General features: G+C 56.5%; 3 protein-coding genes across 3 annotated transcripts; 1 reads left to right on the plus strand and 2 right to left on the minus strand.

Annotated features, from left to right (window-relative positions):
• Positions 1-2,942: 2,942 nt before the first annotated feature.
• KLHDC8B (kelch domain containing 8B) lies at positions 2,943-6,225 on the minus strand. Its single transcript, XM_058813066.1, has 5 exons — positions 5,773-6,225; positions 5,069-5,233; positions 4,643-4,867; positions 4,309-4,410; positions 2,943-3,509 (listed from the first exon to the last, which is right to left on the minus strand). The coding sequence occupies exons 1-5, from the start codon at positions 6,143-6,145 to the stop codon at positions 3,313-3,315; spliced, it is 1,062 nt and encodes a 353-aa protein (XP_058669049.1). The 5' UTR covers positions 6,146-6,225; the 3' UTR covers positions 2,943-3,312.
• A 1,301-nt stretch (positions 6,226-7,526) lies between these two features.
• LOC131563195 (uncharacterized) lies at positions 7,527-11,611 on the minus strand. Its single transcript, XM_058813110.1, has 5 exons — positions 11,430-11,611; positions 10,973-11,358; positions 10,183-10,343; positions 9,648-9,780; positions 7,527-8,166 (listed from the first exon to the last, which is right to left on the minus strand). The coding sequence occupies exons 1-5, from the start codon at positions 11,581-11,583 to the stop codon at positions 7,960-7,962; spliced, it is 1,041 nt and encodes a 346-aa protein (XP_058669093.1). The 5' UTR covers positions 11,584-11,611; the 3' UTR covers positions 7,527-7,959.
• A 217-nt stretch (positions 11,612-11,828) lies between these two features.
• On the plus strand, positions 11,829-22,042 carry CCDC71 (coiled-coil domain containing 71). The gene is made up of 2 exons (XM_058812925.1): positions 11,829-11,883; positions 14,265-22,042. The coding sequence occupies exon 2, from the start codon at positions 14,326-14,328 to the stop codon at positions 15,496-15,498; it is 1,173 nt and encodes a 390-aa protein (XP_058668908.1). The 5' UTR covers positions 11,829-11,883; positions 14,265-14,325; the 3' UTR covers positions 15,499-22,042.
• Positions 22,043-22,496: the final 454 nt, after the last annotated feature.

Consider the following 22,496-nt stretch of genomic DNA (forward strand, 5'->3'; position numbering starts at 1 on the left):
GCTTGGGCCGTGTTCTTACCTCAGGGATGGGATAGTGGCTGGGCTGTCCAAGGCAGGCATGGGCTAGAAAGCAAACCTTCCTCCAGAGTGCCAAGCCAATAGAAATGTTAATGTTTATTGCGATTTTTAAGTAAATAAAAGCCTTGTTCTGCTCCTGAACTGCCTAAAGCTCTGTTATACAGGCAAGTACATGGCACTGCTGCCAATAGCCTTGCTGTGCATCCAGGCCCTATATGGTCCTGCATCATAAACAGTGATTTTCCAGCATTTTATTGCTCATGATTGAAAAGTTGGCCCAGATCTCCCTGCAGAAGAGACTGTAGAGTCCTGTACCCATTTTCAGTGCTTCCACTGCCATTAGAAAAGGAATTGCTGGTGCTGTGCACACTGGTGATAAGGCTCAACATGTTATTTTAGGTACTTAGAAAGAGCTGTTCCTATTTCTGATGTGGCTGGAGCCTTCTGGTATGAACGTCTAGCAAGTTTGTGGAATAAGATAAATGAGATTTTTGTATTTCCATCTCTCCTGACAACGGAAAGAAATTTCAATATGGAAACACATTTTTTTAATTATAGGTCTGACAGCTACCTCCATTTCCATCTCCCCCGTCCATAACACGCTCTGGGGAGATGAACCACGTTGCCAGGCACTAGCTCATAGCTCTCCTTATATCTGAAACAGTCTGTGCTTCTAGCATTAGGGAGGGTAGCCAGATACCTTGTAGTCTTTCCTTTAGTAAAAATTAGCAGAAACTTCCAGGAGATAGACAGCAATATACTTGGTACATTCCTCAACTTTTTTGACTTCACAGCACATTTCATTAGAAATTCACATGAGTTCCTCAGTTAATAACATGTCAGTCTGCAAAAGTGGCCAGGACCCTCATCTCTCCATTCCTGAGATGTCCTTGAACATTTTCCTGGTAACTTTTCTCTCATTCAAATGGGATTCTGGTCTTGTGCGCAAAAGCAGAGATAGAAAGAGTGACAATTCCACACTTAATGAGAGGTCACAGATTCCTGTTGAACTCAGGAGGAGGAGCCAAGACAAAAGGCACTCCAGTGGGTCAATGTGCCAGGAAAGTGTGTGCAGGAGGCAAAGTGCTGCTGACAGAGGGGCAAATGCCTGTGGGGCAGGGATCATCAGCCTCCCTGCTGGAAACACCCCAACAGTGAAGCACTCCTAAACTCCAGCTTCCCCCTCCAGCATCCTCTGGCTCTTGCAGCTGCCACTGCCTTGAATTTGGAAAAGTAGCCTTGGGCACCCCATCAGCAGCAGGGAGCTTGTGAAGTTGGCACATAGGGATGTCAATTTGCCAGTGACTCAGCATCTTGATTTATCCCCCTCATGCAATGCTCCTGCGGGAAAAGCTTATTAATCAGGCTTGTGTTTTCAATGCAGCTCCACGATTTAGGGTCCCCCATGACTAAAGGTTTAGTGGGATTGGAATTATTACATGCCTTGGTGGATTCTGGAAAGAGCTGTGAGGGAGGGGAGACATACAAATGTGGCAGCAAGGGGTCTATCACCCTCCAGGACCCTGAGAAGGACAAGGCCACCATGGTTTGAGCACAGATGAGGGAGTGCTGTGAAATACTCATAGAAGGCTGGAGCACACTGCACTCAGAAGAGGTGTCCATCTGTCCAGCCCCCAGTCACAGCACAAACCACTGACCTCCTCCCCAGCTGCCAGTGCATCTTCCCAGCTCTAATTTGGGGCTCAGTGTTGATGCTGGCTCTGGCACAACTGTGGTTTCTATGGCAACTCCAGAGGCAGATGCAGGGATGCTTCCAGCTGAGGTACCACCAGCTTAGGTATCCCAAGTTGTTCCTCCCAAATCACAGGCAGTCATGCAGTGCATCAAGACAGATCCTGCAGTCACTGTGCCAGGTGGGCACCAGAGGCAATGGAGCAACAACATGAAAATGTCTTCTGAATGCTCTTTTATGGATAATTTCCAATTTTTCCCATGCTGTGATGCCCCCAAGACATGGCACAGCCTGCCACAGCAGTGTGTTGGATGCTGCCTCACTCTGATGGGATTCAGTCTCCTGTCTCTACAGCCTTGCAGCCTACCCGAGGCTCAAGCTGGCTGTCTTCTCTGAAAGGTCAGGCATCTGTACTTAATATTTACACAGACTTGTGAGATCTTTCTAGTGTACCAATGAAGGATCAAATCCCTCACCTGCTTTCTGCTTTGGGTGTGAGACTCTGTATGGAGCCAAGAGCAGCAAGGCTCAGGTGACCCCATAGCACTGGGTAACTCAAGTGTCACCGCCCTTGATCTCACAGTGCACCCCTAAACACCACCCACAGACACCACCAGTTTGGAGCTTACATTCCCTTCCTGTAAGCATTACATTTCAGCAAGCAGGATTGCAGTGCTCCTGCCTACAGAAGCTGGACACTGTTGGACTCAGCTCTCTCCCACACCAGCCATGGTTCATCCTTTGAGATGGGGCTGTGGTGCTGGGTGGGGCCCATGAGTCCTGACATTAGCCATCTCTTCTTTCTTCTCAGCATCCTGGCAGCCCTCAACATTCCCTGCCTCTCTCAAACCCGGGGTACATTCAAAAAAGTCCTTCCTCTGCTGCTGCCTTCATCCCCCCACAGCCTCTTCACCCACAGTAGGCCAAGCAGGGAAAAGGCTGTATCAAGGCAGGACAGTCACTGCTTAACTCCCCCTCTCCAAACAGGGACTGGATCTCTACATCACATTGCTCTGCTCACCCTGGAGGTGGGGAGAACAAGAGTTACCCTTGCTCCACCGTGTGGGGTCACTGAACTCTGCCCTGGGAGGGGTTTTCCTGACAGGCTGCAGCATGTGTCTGCCTGGAGTAGGATAACCAGAGACGACATGACTCCAGTAAGATAAAACTCCACATGTTTCATTTATTTGAGGTGCTACATCACCTCCCAGGCACTGAGCTACAGGGCACCTCTGTGCTACATGAGACATCGACTGGGTCTACGACGACACAGCACTCACTGCTACACACACGGCACAGATACGCCGTGGCACAGATGGGGCCGGACAGGGCAGTGAGGCCAGCGGCAGTCCTGCCACCGCTGCTCCCCCCACGCTGCTGGCGATGGCCATCCCACCAGGCAGGAGTTTGCCCTGGGCTTCATTGCCACAGCGCTGCAGGAGCTGGGACTTCCCACAGCTGCAGCTGCTCTGGTGCCTGGCATCATGGGACAGAGGCTTCCTGGAGCCAGGTCACCCTGGGTGAACACATGGGCGTTCACACACCCTGTCCCCGTCTTCAGGCACTTGGTGCTTGGCCAGGGCTGGTCCCCGGGGTCCCACTCAGGGCACATCACGCAGGCACAGAGCCTCAACAGCGCCACTGGGACCCTGGGCCACACCGCCGATGATGAAGAGCAGGCTGGGTGCTGGGCAGCTGGAGCAGGAGCAGCGGCCAGTGGGCATGGGGGGCAGCGGCTCCCACTTTTTCTGTGAGAGGCTGAACCCTTCCACTGAGTCCAGTGGGCAGGACTGGTTCCCTGTGGAAGACAGAACCACATCAGCCTCTGTGCAGCTCCCCTGCCCCTCACCCCAGGCTCTGCCTTTTCCCTTCCACATCCCTTTGATGCCTGAACAGGAGCTCTGAGCTGCACAGGCTTTGAGATCCCAGAGGCAATTAATGGGGGCACAAGAGGATTAGCAGAGTCCCCATAGGGATGGCTGCAGGCACTAATGCCCCACCTGCTGGCTCTGCCCCCTCAACCACTCCTCGCCCTCCCCCCCTCCCCGTGCCAGCACTCTGCAGGGATAAGGCAGCTCCAGCTGCAGCAGGACTCAGGAGCAATGCCACACTGCAGGAATGCAGCCAGCACCATTCCCTATTCCCACAGCAATCTTGGGGGTCTGGCAGCCCTCCCTGCAGGGCTGGCAGTGCTGTGGCTGGCACCAGGCTCCCCAGGCAGCCCTTCCTGCTGAATGCCCTCTGATGAGTGACAGCTCTAACCTTTCCCCAGCTCTCTTGGGAGAGGGATGCAGCACTGCAACCCTGCACAGCGGAGCTGAGCCACTGTTGGGCTGTGTGAGCCCAGAACGCTGCACATGAACAGGGAAAATCCTGATTGGGGAGTGAAAGGGGCAAGGGACACAGTGGGTCAGCCAGCGGGACAGGGCAGTAGGGTCTCCCCAGCACTTGTGAGAGCACAGAGAGATGCTGCTGCAGACAGTGTTGCAGTAACCCCCTGGCTTGGCACAGCCAACCTCCCCACTGCCATGCAGATCATTGATGTGCCCCAAAGAATGGGGATGGGAACATGGCCACACTCCTACCCCCAGCATTACCGAGGCCACCCACAGCCACCACTCTTCCTCCCAGGCATCCAGCCACGAAGTCAGCTCTCTTCTCTTTCATACGGATGGTGCGGTTTGGCTTTCTCCACACACCTGGGTATGAGAGGGAGTGAGCATCACCCGCTGGGGTTTCCCCTCTGTACACCAAGGCCACAGGTTAATCACTCCCTGGGACCAGGGAGCACAGGATTCATTCACCATGGGTACAAGGGGCTGATGTTCAGAGCCCAGATAATCATGTCCCTCAAACACCTCCCACCAACCCACAGAATCATCTCAGACCCACAGAAGATGCTTCCTCCTCACCCAGAGACATGGAGCTCACCCTGCGCAGGATCAAACATCTCCACGGTGTTGACAAAATGGGGACGGGAGTAGAAGTTGTGGGGCCCTGGCTGCTGCAGCCCCCCCAGGCTGAAGACAACTCCATCAGCCATGGCACAGGCGGCGAAGGCGCGGCGGCTGGGCACGCTGGGGTAGCGTGTCCAGCTCCTTGTCTCCACGTCAAAAGCCTCAAAGGCAGTGACAGGCAGCTTGCCTTGCCGGCCTCCTATGCACAGAGGAGATGTAGCAGCCAGTGCCCCAAGCTGGCACTATTGGTGTGCTCAGCAAGCAGGATGGGGCCTGCTGGCTGCAGTGCTGGGCACTATGGAGCCACTCTGGGGTGCACCAGGTCATTCTCTGACCTGGGAACAGAGGAAGAAGAGGGTAGAGGCACAGGGGATGCTTGGTTTGCCCCAGCAGCACCTACCCAGGACGAAGATCTTGTTTCCCTGCAGGAAGGCAGAGGCCCCATAACATGGTGTGGGCATGGAGGGTAGGGGCTGCCAGTGATCCTTTGCCGGCTCATAGACACGGACCAGAGCCTGGGGAGAGGTGTCCGCACCCATTCCCCCCAGGGCGTAGACAGCCCCATCTGGAAAAGAGGCAGCAGTGAGGCAGGGGGGTCTGCGGGCAGCACCGAAGGGCTGCGAGTGCCCCCATGCCCTCCAGGGCAGGCAGCAGCGCTACTGCTGAGCCCCACAGCCAGACACTGCTCCAGGGCAGCTGGGGACAGTGAGTACAGCCAGGCCTGAGCCTGGCAATGCCCTGGCTGCACTGGGACCCTCTTGCCCCCCTCTCCATCCCATCCATCAGGCACAGACAAGAGCACAGGGCTATCCTCTAATTATTCTCGGCAGTATCATCTCCCTGGAGACACCATGGCAACACAGCCATACTGCCAAATCCTGCTTCCAGCGCGGCCGGCACCCCTGCCCGCTCCCACCACTGTCCTGGCATTTCCTCTGCCCTGCCCACTGCAGCCTGGTCCATGCCAAGCATCCCTGTCCAGGGAACAGACATGGGCACCACATACAGGGACCAACCCTGGCTCCTGGCAAGCTGCACTCTACCAAGACTCCAAGGATGCTTAGCAAACTTTGGGCAAGAGTCACAACATGTTCCTATCCTCACCTCTCTGCACAGCTGAGATGCCCATGGAGGGCTGAGCCAATGCCGCTTTCTTCTCCCATTTGCCCTCATCCACGTGGTAGACCTCAACGGAGGCGAGGGGGCTCTGCGCCGCATCCACACCGCCCACCACCAAGATCTGCTTGCCCAGGGCGAGGACGGCAGCGCCAGCCCGCGGCGTGGGCAGGGGTGGGAGCGTGGTCCAGCGCTGTGCTTGGAGGTCGAGCACCTCAGCAGTTCCCAGGGCTCGCCCGGCGCCCCCGCAGCCGCCCAGCACGAAGAGCTGCCCGTCGCGGTGCGCGGCGCTGCAGTACACGCGCCGCGTGGGCATGGCGGGGAAGGTGGCCCACGCGAAGGCGCCCGCGCCCGCCGCCATGGGCCAGCTCAGCCGCCTCGGGGGTCCCCGGGCTCTGGCCCCGCCGTGCCGCCCATCCGGACCGGCTCGCCACTGGTCCGGCCCACGGCCTCCTGCGGGGAGAGCATCCGAGTCAGAGCCCAGGCACCCATCGCTCCCCCAGCCCCAGCTAGCCAGCTCCCCTTGGCGGTGCGACAGCTCCGGCTTCGCGGGGCTCCGCACTGCACCCCGGGCTGCCTGCCCACCCCCTCCGGGCTCCCGACTGCGCCCCACGGCTCCCTGTCCGCCCCCTCCGGGCTCCCACTCCCTGGGGCTCTCTGCCCGCACGTACCAGTGCTCTTGCTTCCCGAGGTTTCCGCATCCCGGCTCCCACTACCCGGTGCTGCTGGTGTACAGCCCGCACTCACTGGGACCCTCGCGCGCCCGGGGCTCTCTACCCGCATCCCCCGGGTCCGTACCCCGCAGAGGCTTCCCGTTCACAATCCGGACCCCGGCAGGTTCCTGCTCTCGGCGCACCGTCCTCACCCCCGGTGCTGCCCGCACTCCCGCCCGCAGCCCCCGGCGCTCCGGCGCACTGCCCCGCAGCCCGCACCCACAGGGCTCCCGCCCACAGCGCGCTGGCACCGGCGTCCCCGGGGCTCCCGCTGCAACGCTCGCGCCCCCGGCGCTCCCCGGATACCCGCCCGCAGCCCCGGACGGCCGCTCCGCCGTGCCCGGACTGCCCGCTCCGCTCCGCTCCTCTCCGCACCGCCGCTGGGAGAGGGACAGGGTCAGGGACCAGGACCGGGACCGGGACCGCACTCACCTCTCCGCCCGCTCCGCCGCTCTCCCCGCCGCTCCGCGCCTCTGCCCGCCCCGGGCCCGCCCGCTGCCGGTGGGGGCGGCGCCGCGTCCGCCCCGGCCCCCCTGCCGTGCCCCTCTCCCCCCCGCCCGGCCCTCCCGGTGCCACCGGCCCGCTGTGCCCCTGCCGCGTTCACCTGGCCGGGAAGGAACCATCGCAGGGAGAGGGGCTGGAGAGACCCTGGATCTGCCCTCCCTTGCTGTGCGCTGCCAATGCCAGAGCCAGGCAGTGCCAGGCTCAAGGAGTCGGGAACCCACCGTCCCACGCTAGAGATGACCCCTATCCTGTCACCACTGCAGGGACAGAACATGAGCTCAGCCCTACTCTGAGCACGACCTTGCTGGGGTCTCTCAGCAGCATCACGAAAGGTGCACATGGGTCTCAAACCCTCCACCAACACTTTTGTCCCCACTTGGCTGAGCCAGGCAAATGAACACGCTGGGAAAGGCGCTTCCCACCCACCAGCACAGGCAGAGCCAAGGGCAAGCAGAAAACTCACACAGAAATGAGCTAAAAAGGTTTGCTTTAAAAACAGACAGAAGTGACAAGGCATCCGCCGAGAGCACCACACCACAAATGCCACCTGGGGATGCTGCTGCTAACACTGTACTCATCCTGGCACCTGCTCTGCACCAGCCATCATTGCAGGAGCAGGAAGTGAGGTGCAAACACTGCGAGGCTGCCTGCATCACAGGATGGTGGAAGGGACCTGCCTGGTGACTGCAGAGGGACACTAAGCCCCAGCCCTTGTGCAGAAGTGGGCACCCCGGGCAACACTACCAAAGACTGGAAAACCATTTCCTCCAAAAATCCCATCACACAAGCTCCCAGGATGCTTGTGTTTGCTCATGGAAGGTCCTGATAGGACTGAACGCCCACATTGCACATTGGAGAGGTAACAGCTTGAAGCAGGAGCCCGCCTGGGACTCTGACTGCATGCAGCAGGAAGCAGGTGGTGTCCCAGTCTGGAGGCACTCAGCCCCATGAGGTGCAATCACTGTCCATCCCACTGCTGGCTCGGGGTGTCCTTCTCCACGCAGGCCAGGTAGCGGTCGTAGTTCTCCTCGCACCTCCTCACACAGTGCAGGAAATAGTCCTCATCAGCAATGGCCTCCAGCAGATTGGTTTGCACCAGGCAAATGTTGTACAGTGCTGAGGTGGGCACACTCCTGGGACTGCTGCTGCCCTGCTCTGAGAATACCTGCAGGGAGAGCAGAGCCTGGCAGCAATGCACACACCCCGTGGTGTGCTCTGCCCTCCCCTCAGCCAGGCACCTCCATGCTGTGTGTCAGGGCAGAGGGCAGGGTGATCCTATCTCCACTGCAACAGCAGGTGAAATTTCTTGAGATTTACCCCTCTCCCAGAAATTGCCTTTGACTCTGAACCAGCATGTCATACGTGCCTGGTGCTCCCTTAAGGAAACAGGCCACACCATGCAGCTGGAAGACAACGGCTCTGCGGAGCAGCTGACTCCAGGCAAACCTCTGCCAACAGCTCTTCCTTTAGCTACCACAGGATGGAACAGGGACTTCACCTTCTGATCTCCACCATGGCCTGTTTAAAGACACCTGGCAACCTGTTTCACTCCTAGTGCTGCTCTGTCACCATCACTGAAATGGGGACAGCCCTTCAGAGCTGGTGGTGATGCAAGAGGAAGGGAGAATGGCTTTCCACCTACTGATCCTGGCTGCAGGACAGCAAGGTCCCAGCAGTGACGATGAGCCCTGCTGGGAAGATGCTTGGCTGCTGCCCAGACTCCCATGAGGTCTGCTGCTGCCATAACTGGATCCTACCTGTGTGATCCAGCGTGGGAGCAGCCCCAGGGCTGGCTGCATGGCTGCCATGAGATTAGCACAGCAGCCTGACTGACCAGCCATGCAGGCTACCAATGCCAAAGGAGGAACTCCTTGATCACACAAGATAGCCCGATGCTGAAATGCAGCAAGTGGAGCTGTGTGAGCCACACTCCAGCTGCAGATCTGCATGCAGCAGCCATTGCAGAGGCTCCCCTCAACCAGGCATGGCACAGACCAAAGCTTGGTCCTGACAGGTCTGTCCAGGGAGTAACAATTCCTGCCACCAGCTACAAATGTGTAAACTGAGAAAGCTTGTATGGAAGGGAACATCCAATGAGCATCCCACCCCTTTCCACTCCCAGGCTGCCTGCCAAACACTGCAGACAATTCACTGGCTGCCGTGCTTCCCCCCTGCACTCCATATGGATGGAAACAGGCAGGGGTTGAGGATCACCCATGGACCTGCAGCTCTTGTTTGAGCACTGACAGCTGTCCAATGGCCAGGCATGGCTCTGTCTGTGTAAACATTCTGTTTCCCAAGTGTGCTCCCCACAAACACTGCCCCTTCCTTCACTCAGGCAGGTGACAAGGCTGGCAGCCCGGATATCATTGCTGCTGCCTCCAGGCACGGGGCTGACTCAGAGGGGAGCAGAGGCAGCCAGCACCTGCTGTGCATTGCTGACAGCTGATCTCACCCTCCCTGTGCATCGCTGCACCAACACTGGTGGCACAGGATGCAGTGACATCAAGGCTATGCCTTGACCCCCTCTGCAGCCTCATGCAAAGGGGACAAAACATGTCTGACCTTGCCAGGGATACCCCAGTGCAGGCTGCAGGGATACCCCAGTGCAGGCTGCTGGTGCCAGAGGCGCCTTCAGCCACCTACCTGGGGGTGAACAATGGTGTCTCCATCATCCAGCCGGATGTTGTCATCAATGAAGATGTGCTGAATGTCAGGATCATGGGGGTCTATCCACAGGGGCTTCCCACCCTGGGAAGAGAACTGATTTCTGGCCCACCTGAAACAGTAAGTGGAGAAGGAACAGTCAGGGCAGGAAGAGGGTGACAGCTCCCAGGAAATGGCAGACTGTACTGCAGGCCCAGGGCACCCTCTGAGCCAGGGAAGCAGGATGGAGAATGTCCTGTCCTGCTGCCCATGCCCTCCCAGAAATGAGGCATTTTGCAGCAAGGTGACAAATCAGGGGGCCTTTGGAGAAAAGCAGGAGGTACACCAGGGGATGGGGACCTCAGGAATGGTGTGAGAGTCCCTTCAGGCTGCCCACAGGCAACATGGGAAGTGCCTAAGTGATAGAGACCCCAACAACATAAAGGCTTCAAAACTAGGAGCTATCCCAGAAACAAAGAGAATCACAGGAAAGAACATAATGGCCAAGCCACTTTCTCAGTGCCCTCTTTCTCACCAGTCAAAGTGGTCTTGGAAGCCTCCAATTCCCTCAAAGGAGCTGAAGAAGTTGTAAAGCTTTCTTTTGTCTTCCCGGGTGGCCAGACGCTCTGCTCCATGCGTTAGCACCACCTCTTTCTTGCTGCACCGTATCTGGCCAGGGGTAAGGTCCACAGGGAGCTGCAGGACCACAGAAAATGGGGAAGGAAAAGTTTCCAAAGCAGACAGGTTGTTTCACTGGCAGAGACACTAAGCAGCAGGGTGGAGACTCCCCACCACTACAGTGTGGGAGGATGGTGCTGGGAAAATGACAAGAGGAGGCATGGAATGCATCCAACCAAAAATCATCCCCTCCCCAGGGATGGAAAGGAACGACTTCCCCAGGGATGTAAAGGAATGTCCTCCTAGCTGCACACTGCGCCCATTTCAATCTCTGCTATCTGAAAACACTCCAAGGAATAACTAAAGCATCTTCTAGAGCTCATTCCCAGCACTCCTGCCCAGTGTGCTGCCAGGGGAGGAGAGTGCAGCTGTGATCGGCTCTGGGCCAGGGAGCCCTGCTCTGCTGCAGCAGCCTCTCCTGGGGAGGAGGAATGCTCTGTCCAACACGGGATACACCAAGAGGAGACCATTCCACACAGGATCTGCACACACATGCTCCCCCACAGCTCACGGCTTCATCCAGAGAACTCCATGCTTTTACAAGCAGTCTGGCCAAGCAGCTGGAGAGCAGTCTGACGTGGGGGGGTCTCCGTGGGACCATCCGGCTGCCCTTCCCCATCACCACGGACCCTCAGGGCGCCACTCACCGCCACGTCCCGCAGGGCAGGGAACTGCGGGTGCTGCCCGTCCAGAGCGCTGCGGACGGCCTGCAGGGCGCGGGGCAGGTCGGTGCCGAAGGTCCTGAAGACAACAGCGAAGGCTCTGCCATCCCGGTGCAGCGCGTCCAGGAGGCGGAAGAAGGAGGGCAGGATCAGGTGGTAGCGTTTGCCGGGCTCCCCTGGCACCGACAAGGCGTCGTGCGGCTGGCCCGGCCACTCCAGCAGCCGCAGGTGGCGGGCGTGGAGGTCACGGAAGCGCCGGCCCGGGCCGGCCTCGGTGAAGGCGGGGTCCCGGCCGTGGCGGCTGTAGTAGCTGAGGGCGCCGGGGCACGGGGGGCGCAGGGACGGGCGGTCGCTCACCCACTCCCACTCGCCTGGAACAGAGGAACGTGCTCAGCCCCCGCACCGCCACACGGGTCCCCGTACCCCCGGCACCGGCGCTCACCGGCAGCCCCGGCGCGGCCCCAGGTGACGGTGCTGAGAAAGGTGTTGAGCGCCGCTCGTGGGGCCTGTCCCGTCACCGTGTCCGCCACCACCACCGTGTTGTTCAGGTCCACGTGCAGAACCAGGCGCCGCCGTCGCCCGGCCCCGCCACTCATTGCCCCGACACCGGCCCCGTTACCTGGTGACGGCGCCGCTTCCGCCCGCGCCGCTTCCGCCCGCGGCGCCCCCTGCCGGCCCGGGACGGCCCTCGCCGCCGTTGCCGTGGTCACGGCGAGGCCGGAGGCGGAGGGGCGGAGCGCGGGGGCGTGACCGAAAGGGCTCCGTGACTGTGGGCGTGACCGCGGCCCGCGGAAAGGGACGGGAAACGGAAGCAGGGCCGCTTCCGGCGCCCCGCGGGCGGCCATGTTGGAGCGGCGGGTGCGGCGCAGCGGCGGGCACGGGTCTGGCGGCAGCCGGTAGGTTGGGGCCGGCGGGCCCGGGCCCCACGCCGGCTCCCGGGCGAGGGCGCTGCCGAGCCGCCCGCTGGGGCGGCCTCGGAGCGCTGGAGGCGGAGCCGCGGCGCTGAGGGCCCCGCCCCGGCCCCCGCCCCCCCGGTCCCGGGAGCCGGCGCGGGCCGAGCGCGGGTGCCGCACCCCCTGTCTGCACCAATCATCTCCCGCAGCCCTGCCGGGAGGGGCCGGCCCAGGCGGCCTGCCCGCCCCGGGGTCCCTCCGCCGGCGGGCCGAGCCGTGGGAGGGTGCAGCGGGAGCGAGGGACGGGCGCTCGGGAAGGGGCATCGCCCGCGCCGAGGGGTGGGCCGAAAGGAGAGGCCGAGCGAGGACTGGCGGCCCCGTCGAGCCCTCCCTGGGACTGCGCACCGGCCTCCGGCTCCACAGGCTGCCCCAGCCCCGCGTCTCGGCCCTGCCGGCAGCCGCTTTCCCCTGCGGTGCACCGGGAGAGCCCTTTCCGTGCTCGGACAGCCGGGCCTCTAAGGCGGTGCTAGCCTCGACCTTCCGGTGCTGTGCCCCCGTAGCCCCCCACAACAGTGTGGCACGGGAGGGAACCGGCTGTCAGGAGGTCAGACTGTCCCGGGGTGCGTCTGCTCGTGGCCGGCTTTCCTCCAATACAGCTGGCACTGCACCAAACAGCACCGAGCAGTTGGATGGTGGAAAGTCCTGTTCCCATGAAATGTCACAGCCAGAACACCCCTTCAGATGTCCCAGCTGCTCCCGGGCTTGCTGCAGCCTGAAGATGATCCATTTTGCAGCCTGTTGAGCACATGTTGTTACTTGTGTTTCTTCATTGGTCTCTGCCTCACCACATCAAAATTACCATTACACCTTCTCTGGCTTTCCTGTGCTGGCACTGCTTGGTCACTTTGGAGGTAGTGACTCTCAGTGCTGGCTGGTGACGCTGCCTGGGGCTCTGTGGGATCACCTCCCTGCCTGCCTCCCCTCCTTTGTGGGAGATCCCCGCCTGCCTCTGAACAACTGCATTATCCTCCTCCAAATCCCTCTTTGGCCGTGACGTCTGCAGAGCACTTGACTGAGATTAGTCTGTCATGTGGAGGTTCTTACTCCCCCACTGACCTGTGCTTTCCCTTCTGTGGCTGCTCTTGCCTTGTGTCTCTTCCCTGCTTGTGCAGCTGGCGGCAGCACGGGCTCTGCTCCTGTGCTGTGTGAGACCAGAGTTCTGGGGGAACGTGGAACATGAGCAGTTCCTTGTTCTGGCTGCTCAGGCACTGACTTCTCCATCACAGCTTCCTTGCCTGTGCACTGCCCTCTCCAGAACTGTCTCTGACACCATCTGCATTTCCCTGATCAGGTTTTTTAGCTGAATCTTCATTATTATTTTGAGAGTATCAATAAAGCAAAAGATTTTATGTTGGTCTAGCATCCAGCTGTGGAGCTGTGAGGCCACCAGGATCTGAGTTCTCTTGAAGGGCTGCCCTTCAAGTCCTGCCTGGACTGCCCTTTAGTGCCTATTTTTTATTGAAAGCAATAATTGATGCTTTTATGCTGGGCAGGCAGCTGCACAGTGCCCTGAGTATGATCCCAGTGTTGTCCCTCAGGCCTTTGTACACTTGGCCCTGGTGATGTGTGTTTCCTTCATACCGCCCTGCTTGAATTTCCTGCTTCCTCCTCACTTGGCAGCAAGTGTCCTTGGATCAGCACCAGTTTGCTGTGACAGCAAGTTGTGGACCATTGTTCAGACAAGAGAACAGCAAGGAGCAGTGCTGCCTTGCCACAGCATTCAGCATCAACGAAGCACAACTGGAACGGCCTCCAGCCCTGCTGCCTCCAGGAGGAAGCTGCAGCTTTGGCAGGGGACTCAGAATCAATTTTTGAGCGGCATCAGTTAAGAAGCTGAGAAATTGAAGGTGGTGCTGGGATGCAGTTGAAGTACTTAGGCATTTCTTAGTGTTGAGATGGCTCAATGGTCCTGGTTGAGATGTGTACACAGGGAAAAGGTTCAGTTCCTTTTGAGGGTTCAGTTTTTCCCCGTGAAAATGAGATCTGTTTGTCCAAAGCTGGGGTGGGTCAAACTCAAACTGGAAATGAGCTGCAGATTTTGCTGAGTTAATCATTGGAATCCTTCATCTTGGGGTGGATTGGATGGTATTTCCTGAAATCTTTGTTTAGGTTGGAGGATATTTTTGTGAGAGATGTTTTAGTTTTATTTCAAAGATAAATGAGTGACAGGTTTTTCTTGGTGATGCTTCTATGTTGGATTGAGCCCAGAATCTGACCCAGGGTTTGCAACCAGCCACGCCTGGGCTTAATGGTTTCAGGTCCCATATTAAAAACTTGGATAATTTCAGTTGCTGTAAGCTAACTGTCTTCTTTCTCCTTTTGAGGTGTCAAGGGTTGTTTTTCCAGTAATTTGGACCTTTTTGAAGCACCTGCTTGCCTAATGCCATGAATATTGCAGTGAACCATGAGGAAGAAAAAGCTGTCCATTCCTGGTCAAGAATTTCCTCTGCAGGGCAGAAAGTTCTGGAGGAAGCCCTCCGAGTCTTCAACCCGATGTCCAAGGATCTTTCGGACACAGAGACCCAGCTGGTGGCCTTCATCCAAGGCCTGAAGGAGGAGGGCTACCAGCCCACGATTCTGAGGAGTAAGGATGTGTACGGGTACAGCTCGTGCACGGCAGTCACGCCGAGTCAGACGGGAGCAAACACTCAGCGCAACTGTGCCAGCACCACTGAGCCCACCCAGAGTCCAGCCAGGAACTCAGGGGCAAAAGTGGCCCCTTTGCCCACCAGCATGCCAGTGAGCTCTTTGAAAGTCTCCAAAGGGGATTCCAGAAATCTCCTCTTGAGCTCCTTGAAGCAGACAGGATCTGGCACATCCAAGGCGGCGACGGTGGGCTTCCCTACAAGCATGTATCCTGACGTGTATCCAGCTATGAGACTGTCAGTGGTTCTGGAAGCCCTGGTGCCACTGAAGACTGCCACGTCCTGTTTGGAGTCCAAGTACACACAGGGGCGTCTTGGCATCTCTCCCTCAGACCTTAAACTCCTCAAGACTTCAAGTGCACCAAGGCAGTTTTCTTCAGGCAAGAGCACTAAAATAACTGAAGGCAAGGGGTACAAGCGTTTGGTTAAGAAAGCTCCTGATTCTGGCACCCGTGCTTTAAAGCTTCTGAAGGGACCAAAGGGTGGAGTGCTGCAGGAGAGCAACGCCTGCAAAGCCTCCGGAGTTCTCAACGGGAGAGTCGCAGGCAGCTCGTCCCAGGACTGCGCCACAGCGCCACAGCCCAAGACCTTGAAAATCAAAGATAAGGAAGTTCTGCTGGGAAAAACAGAGTGGAAGGACAGCAGCACTTACCAGGAGGGCACTAGGCAGAAGAAGAGAAGAGCTACAGAGGCAAAAGAAGCACCACAGAGGAAAAAAGCAAATACCATTCCTGTCCGAAAGAAAACTCGAAAGGCTCAGAGCACTTTGAACCTGCTGAAATTCCGGACCATCAAGGTGGGCAACTCTTCCTCTGATGATGAAGTGAGGAGGAGAGCACAGAAGATTCTTAGGGTCAACTTGTCCCCTGTGATCCAAATTCAGCCCTTGTCCCATTCTCATAGTGTCCCCTGAATTTCTTCACTTTGTCACTTTTTTTTGTAAGTAAGTAAATACGAGCCTGGCACCAGAGCACAGAGAGGCCTAGGAGTGACTCTGTGTCTCTGGTGCCAATATGCCCACTAACCTGCAGACAGAGCAGCCCACTCTCATGCTGTTCCTGCCTGTCTGCCACTGCTGTGCAGAACTGGCTGCAGAAATCCAAACCCCTGTTTGGGAGTGTGGGACAGTGACTGTCGCCAGCATTGAGCTGAGCAGGCCGGAGAGCTCACTTCTCACCAGGCTCCCCTGAACGTGGCAGGCTGTGCTCTTGTGCAGGGGAGAACACAGGACTTTCTCATAACATTGATGCACTGTGATATTGCTCTTTTTCAAGCTGTACATTTACTGGTTTTATTTTGATCAAATTTTATAACTTTATTATCTATATATCTATATATCCATATATGTGCATATGGCCCAGGAACTGTGGGAAGATGCACTTCCTCCATCCCTTTGGGATTGGGTTTGATAGCTTTTGTTCCTCCTTCCCTTCAGCTAGCCTTTTGTTGAAAGGTGCCAGAATTCCTTTGTGGTTCATTGTTGTGACATCTGTCCTGGGCTCCCTTGAGCAGCTCAGAGGCAGCAGCAGTGTAGCCAGTTGTTTGTCTCCAGAATGCCAAACAATCTGGAGAATTACCAGCTGGTAGTTTTAATTCTGTTTTCAGTATAACCTCTGCATAACAGTGGGGGAGTGTCACAGGGCTGCAAGTCTGTCTGACATCTTTGGGCACCTCCTCCCTTTGTGGGTAGCAGAAGTTTTGAACACATGGTAGGAATTTGCCTCCAATGAGGATTCCTCCTCAGCACCCAGCATTACTCTGCTCTCCTGTACCCCAGGTGCAGCTATGGATCACCAACTGTGACTGTTAGAGCCAAAGGGCTGGAATTGTTAGCATGAACTGTGTAGTGTCCTGCCCCCCATGTAACTGCTCTGCTGTTGCTGGGTGTTCCAGGAGCAGATCCCAGGTGCTGGTAGAGAACTGTTGGCTTTGGCTGGAGTTAAACCACAACAGAGACACACGCTGTGTTTGAATGCTTTAGCTACATCCTGCCAGTCCCAGACTCAGTGGGATACTTGAGCCTGAGTTAAAGCAGAAAAGTGAAAAATTTGGGAGCACATACACCAGCACTTAAACATAGAGAGTCACTTTCTGTGGTTTGTGGGGATGAAGCAGTAGGAGGGGAGATGGGCATCATGTGGGGGGTGGCAGCCTTGCTGTGCCATCAGGGATGTTGTGAGAAGGTGTGTGGCAGGTGTGAGAGCTCTGTGTGGAAGGAGGAGTGCAGGCTCTGCCATCCCTAGGAGGCACTGCAGAACCGCTGCACACGGCTGCTGTCACCTCCCTGCACTGGGGCACGCTGTTGGATCAGAACACGGCTCTGTGCTCTCTGCACTCCACAGGGAGGGATCTACTAATCCCAGGAGAAACACCTCACTGGAGCAGTTAGTGCTGCTGCTGTCACCTGGAAGGGACAGCCTGCTGTCCTGGGGAAAGGAAGAGGCTGGGTATGGGCCTGGCTCTGTATATTGCTGTCTGCTCAGATGTCTGCAGCAGTAGTGTAATCCACTCATTCTCTCACCACCTCAAAATACCAGTTGTCTGACTTAATAATCTCTGTGGACACTGGCTGAAGGGATGAGCTCCCCAGGGAAGTCCCAGGTCCTTATATTTGAGCCCCACCCCTGAGCACCTGGTTGGATTTCAGTGGTTTATAAAACGGGTCAGTGTCTGATCCCCAGCATAGAAAGGAAGACTGGTGTGAAGAGAAGAGAGGAGGTTCATGACAGGGTGAGAAGGCAGGGAAGTTGAGTGTTCTGAGGTGCATCTGGGTTCTCCTCTCACCCACATAGAGCAGGGTGGAGGTTCACTTTCACTAAGCAACCTGGTCTAGTGTAAAGTGTCCCTGCCCATGGCAGGTTGGTTGGAACAAGATGGTCTTTAAGATCCCTTCCAACCCAAGCCCTTCTGTGATTTTATGATTCAGGGAATGATTGCAAGCCCTGAACCCCAGACTTGGGTTCTGAGTTGCTGTCAGAGATCATAACTTGCAGTGTTTGAGACTGACCTGTGAATGCCACTGCTTGGCTGCCAAGGAGGAGGAAATATTTTCTTCTGCTTCTGTGTTTTAAAATGCCCTGCCAGAGAGTTCCCTGTCCTGACCTGGTGCTGGATGAACAGGGGCTCTCCATCACTGTCAACTGGCCAAAAATTGCTTTGTTCCTTTTGTTCCCACTCCTTCAGACCTTTCTCATTCCCACGCTCTCAAATGCCAGGTCTTGAAGTCCTGCACTGGTGTTTCTCTTTTGGGCTGTTTCCCGAGGAGGGCTCTGAACTCCTGCCTGTGGTATTGCTGTCAGGCTTCTCAGCAGCTTCCCCGGTTCCCAGACCCTTATAAGGGCACTGAGAGCTGTCTTTGGAGTCTCCTTATGCAGCACAGGCGTCCCAGCTGAGCCCTTGGCCTCCGCTGGGAAAAACAACATGCATCAACAAGGCTGAATCCAGGTCGGAGCCTCTTTTTCTCCAGCCTGAGTGGGAAGCTGAGCACCTGAGGCCAACTTACCAGGGCACATCCCTCCTCATCACTGCGTGTCTTCTCTCAGCTGTACTGCTGCCTGCCTCTTCACTCTTTTCTATCACCTCTTGTCTTTCACAGCTTGGGTCTCTGCCAGTCAAGGACTTGACTTGTATTGTTGCTTAACACATCCAGCACAGCGTCCAGCCTTTGTGCTGCCGTGCCTTTCCCAGCACTGAGCTGAGTTCTGTGCGTGCTTGGTGGTGACAGTTTGCCCTGTGTCCTTCCAGGCACCAGCAAAAGGTGTTCTGCTCCACAGGGAGAGACAAGCTTTGGAAACACCTCTGTGTCACTGAGGCTGCTGCCAGGGAAGTGAGCACTCCATAGCTGTGTGCTCAGGGACTTGCTCATCACCAGTCCCCTCTGTCAGCTCCCCTGTGCATCTCTAACAGACCACAGGGCCCTGAGCAACAGGGCAGTGCTGAACCTCCATTCCCTGCCCTCCTCTTGTCTCTTCCTCCTCTTGCAGGTGCTTTGGGAACTTGACTGAAAGGGTTGCAGGTTGTTATAGAGGGGCTTTACAGCTCTGTGCCAATGCCAGCAAATGCTGCCGTGGTACCAGCCAGCACTGGCAGAGGGGGTGCCTCAGTCTGGCACAGGTTGGCTCCGCCATCCTTCAGCTCATGCCCAGGTGTGGGTGCTCCTGGTGCCCTGGGCATGTAACACTGATGTGCACGAGGCTGCAGAGGGGCTCTGTGTGCATGTTGCTCTCTGCTGTTCGGGGTAGATGAAGGGTTTGATCAAACCAGAGCTACCTAAGACCTGATCTAGCCAGAAGTCTCCTCCACAGGTCCCTTCTATCCTGTGTTATTCTGTGGCAGCTGAGTAACACTTGCAGGGATCTGTGCAACAGTAACTGGCAGGCACAGAGAAATGCGTTGCCCAGAGCGCTGTGGTCTCTGCTGAGCATGTGGTATGCACCTTGTCCAGACCTGTTTCTGTATTAGTCACTTTGAATTCATCCAAGTGCCTAACCTGGCCTGTGTTGTTCTGGGCACTGTGACAGCAGAGAGCTTTGGAGACTCTCTTAGGAATGCTTTTAATGCATGGATTTGTGCCACTGTCACTTCTAGAAATGATTCGGCTAGCAGTCGAAGGGCTCTTCTTCCAACTGATTTTTTTGGAAATAATTTCTCCTTTTGTTCAGCTGCCAAGGAGCAGTTTATGCTTCCTCTCCAGCAGACAAGGTCCTTGAGCTTCCTGCATGCTTCAGATGTCCGTCAGCAAGGTCCGTGGGGAGAGCAGCCTGTCCGGCAGGCAGCTGAAGGGGAAGCTGACATCAGATACCAGTTGAAATCACAATGTTAATTGGTAGAAATGTTCTGAAGCTCATGTCCACTGTGATTAGATTTCACCATCTGCCACTGCTTATGGTTGTAGAAGTTTCTCCTCAGCCTCTTCCCTGCAAGCCACGTAGTATGTTGCTGCTGCTGCTTCTAAACTATTTGCACCCCCATGAGCCAGCTGCTGTAGCAATCCTTGTACAAAATTTCTTAAGCGCGTTTTTGCAAAAAAAGAAGGGATTATTTTATTACTCCTGCTTGGCAGCCCATGAGTGGTATTTCAGTGTGTGGAGGAGGTGTGCTCCCTGGAGTGCTCACCTCACTGGGCAGCTCTCAGACCAGGTCATACTACCAGGGCTGGGGTTAGTGGGCTGAGATCCCCCCAGTGCCTGGTGCTTCCTTGCATGGAGTTCAGCCAGTTGCCAGCTAGGAACATGCCAGGGGAATCAGCAGCAGCACGGCACAGATGGGTGATGCTGCACATGTGGCTCCAAGGTTCTGCTCCACAGCTGCCCATGGTTTGTGGCCTGTTCTCCATGCCCCCTGGTACACCAGGAGCATTTCTCCAGCTCCAGGTGTGGCAAGAGGGGCTGGGAGGCTCTGGGTTTTGGAATTGAGCACAGAGTTTGTGCCCTTTAAATTGTGACTTGTGCTGTGTTCATGGCCAGAACTTGCCAGCATGTGGGGGGGTTCAGCCAGCCCAGCAGTTCTTCCCCTTTGGATCCAAGTTCCCTGCCCTGTCTAGAAGCTGGGCCTTTGGCCATGGCTCAAGGGATCCCTGGGTATGGAGAGCAGGTTTGTCTCTCAGCTCCAGCTGGGCAGTGTGACTCGAGCTGGGCAGCTTCCCAGGCAGGAAGGCAGGTTCTGGTGGGAGGATCCTTTTTTTGGCTGTGGTTGGCAGGGTCGGTGCTGAGGTTTGGAGCAGCGGCTGCTCAGCCAGGCTGGTTGGTTTTTGTGGAAGTGACAGTTTCTTTTTCAGTCTTCAAAAGGGCACTGGCCTCTTTGCTCCTGTGCTCAGATGGGGATGGCCTTGCAGGAGTTAAGGTGGCCCACGGGGAGGACAGCAGTTTTGGGATATCTGGCACCTTCCTGACAATGCTGCAGCCCTCAGCTTTGCCAGCTACCTGGGCTGGCACAACCTGTGGAGAGCACAGCAGGGCAGGATGCTCCTGAGCCCTCACATTCTGGACTCTGCTAGAGAGCACCATGCTAGGGTTTCCTTCTCCTTGCAGCTTGTTCTGCCTAGAGCTGGATGCTGTTAGGAAGGTGCCAGGTGCCGTGGAGGAATCTTGTCCCAGAAGACATGAGAGGCCAGCTTTTGTCACCAGGTCATCCCTGAGTGTGGAATGAAGCTTGTCTGTAGTTGGGACACGGCTGGAACTTGCAGGTTGGCCAGCAGCTGCCTCCAAAGCCATGGTGCTGAGGCCAGACCCCTTCCTTTGCTTAGGAGCACTAAGGAAGGCTGGTGAAAAAATGAGAAGTTGGGAGTAGGGAAAGCTAAAAATGCCAGCAGCACCTGGACAGCCAGCAGCCTGCTGCTTCTGTGTCTGCTGCAAGAGATGTGCAAAAGAGGAGCCAAGGCTGTGGCTTTCCACATCACTGTCTTCCCTCCATCCCTGCTTGGCCACAGAGCTCCCCCTACCCTGCCTGGCAGCAGTACATGGACACTGGTGCTGCAGGGGAGTGGGAGTCCTTTTGCAGCAGGCACCCCCCAACCCTTCATTCCCATCCTTCATCAGTCTCACAATCTGGCACTACTCATGTGGCCTCCAAAACACCTTCCCCAGAGAGTCCCTTAAAGGCCTTATTATCGTCTGGGACTCTGTCCTTATTGTCTTAATTAGCCCTTTCCATTCCTGTGTTCCTGTGGCTACAGGCAGCCCCTGTGAGTGTCTGGTGATTCCCACAGACACAGGCACACGGTGCTGTTTGAAAAGAGAAGGTGCTGCAAAGCTACCCCCAGAAATACCTCCCCTCCTGCCCCTGCTGCACTGCCCTGCCCAGGCCAGGACTGGGACAAGAGGAGTGTCAGTGTTTGTTCATGGTGGGGAAGGCACCGTGTGATGCCCTCTCTCCTCCTGGGTCCTGGTGCAGCTCTCCTGAGCTGAGGAGGAGCATTTCCTGAGCACAGGCATGGCAGCTGCTCTGAGTGACACAGGGGCTCTGGGTGGGCACTGCCCTGCCACTCTCTGCCAACCAGCATCTCCATGAGAGCCATCTCCACACAGCTGCACCGACCTGCTCCAGCTGAGAGCAGCACCAGGGGCTCTGCTGTGGCACTCCTGGGTGTTGGGGCATCCGCGCAATGCTGGGGAGCAGCAACTGCAACCCGCAGGAGGGCGAGTTACAAACTTTGTATCATGATTTTACAAATGACCATGTTGTTCTTGAGTGAACTTTTTACTGTTTCATTTGTTTGTGTAGAATGTTTCTGAAGTTCTAATAATATTTAATGTTAATATGAAGCTGGGCTGTTCCACGCTCAGTGTTGTATATTTTGGAATGGCATTGCTTAGTGAAAAGACAGCGTTAGTATTATTCCACTCTTTGGAAGGGAATGGGACAAAGAACAGACTGTCATTTTTCTTAAATGAAGTGAACTTTTTGTTATGAAGTCCTAGCAGGTGTCCAGCCCTTCAGTAAAATGGTGCTCAGAACCACCCAATGTGTCCAGCGTTTCTTTGGGCTATGACAGACAGCTGCTCCCTGGGCTCCGGCTCCCAGCCCTGTGTCAGCTCCATGGAATGGTGTTTCCCGTGTGCCAGCTGCTGCATGGGGCACACTCAGCTGCAGACCACACCCCCAGCTCTTCTCCCCACATCTCCCAGGGAAGTTTGGCATTACTCAAACTCCATTAAGGATTGCCTGGTTTGGGGTGGGAAATACCCCGGGTGGATGTCACTGGTGCCCAACTGGGATAAATCCACATTCCTGGTTAGTTCCTAGAAACATGCACGGTGGCACTGTGCTGGCAGGTTCTCTGCCAGCCCCAGCCTGCCTGCCCATCCTCTGCCTCCTCTGGATCTGCCCACTCGGCAGCCGGGACCCTCTGCCCGGCTGATTCAACAGAAGCGCCATTGTTCCACGGTTTGCAATCAGGATCCAGTGTGTGCT

Source organism: Ammospiza caudacuta, chromosome 12 (assembly GCF_027887145.1).
Source record: "Ammospiza caudacuta isolate bAmmCau1 chromosome 12, bAmmCau1.pri, whole genome shotgun sequence".
Classification (NCBI taxonomy): Eukaryota; Metazoa; Chordata; class Aves; order Passeriformes; family Passerellidae; genus Ammospiza; species Ammospiza caudacuta.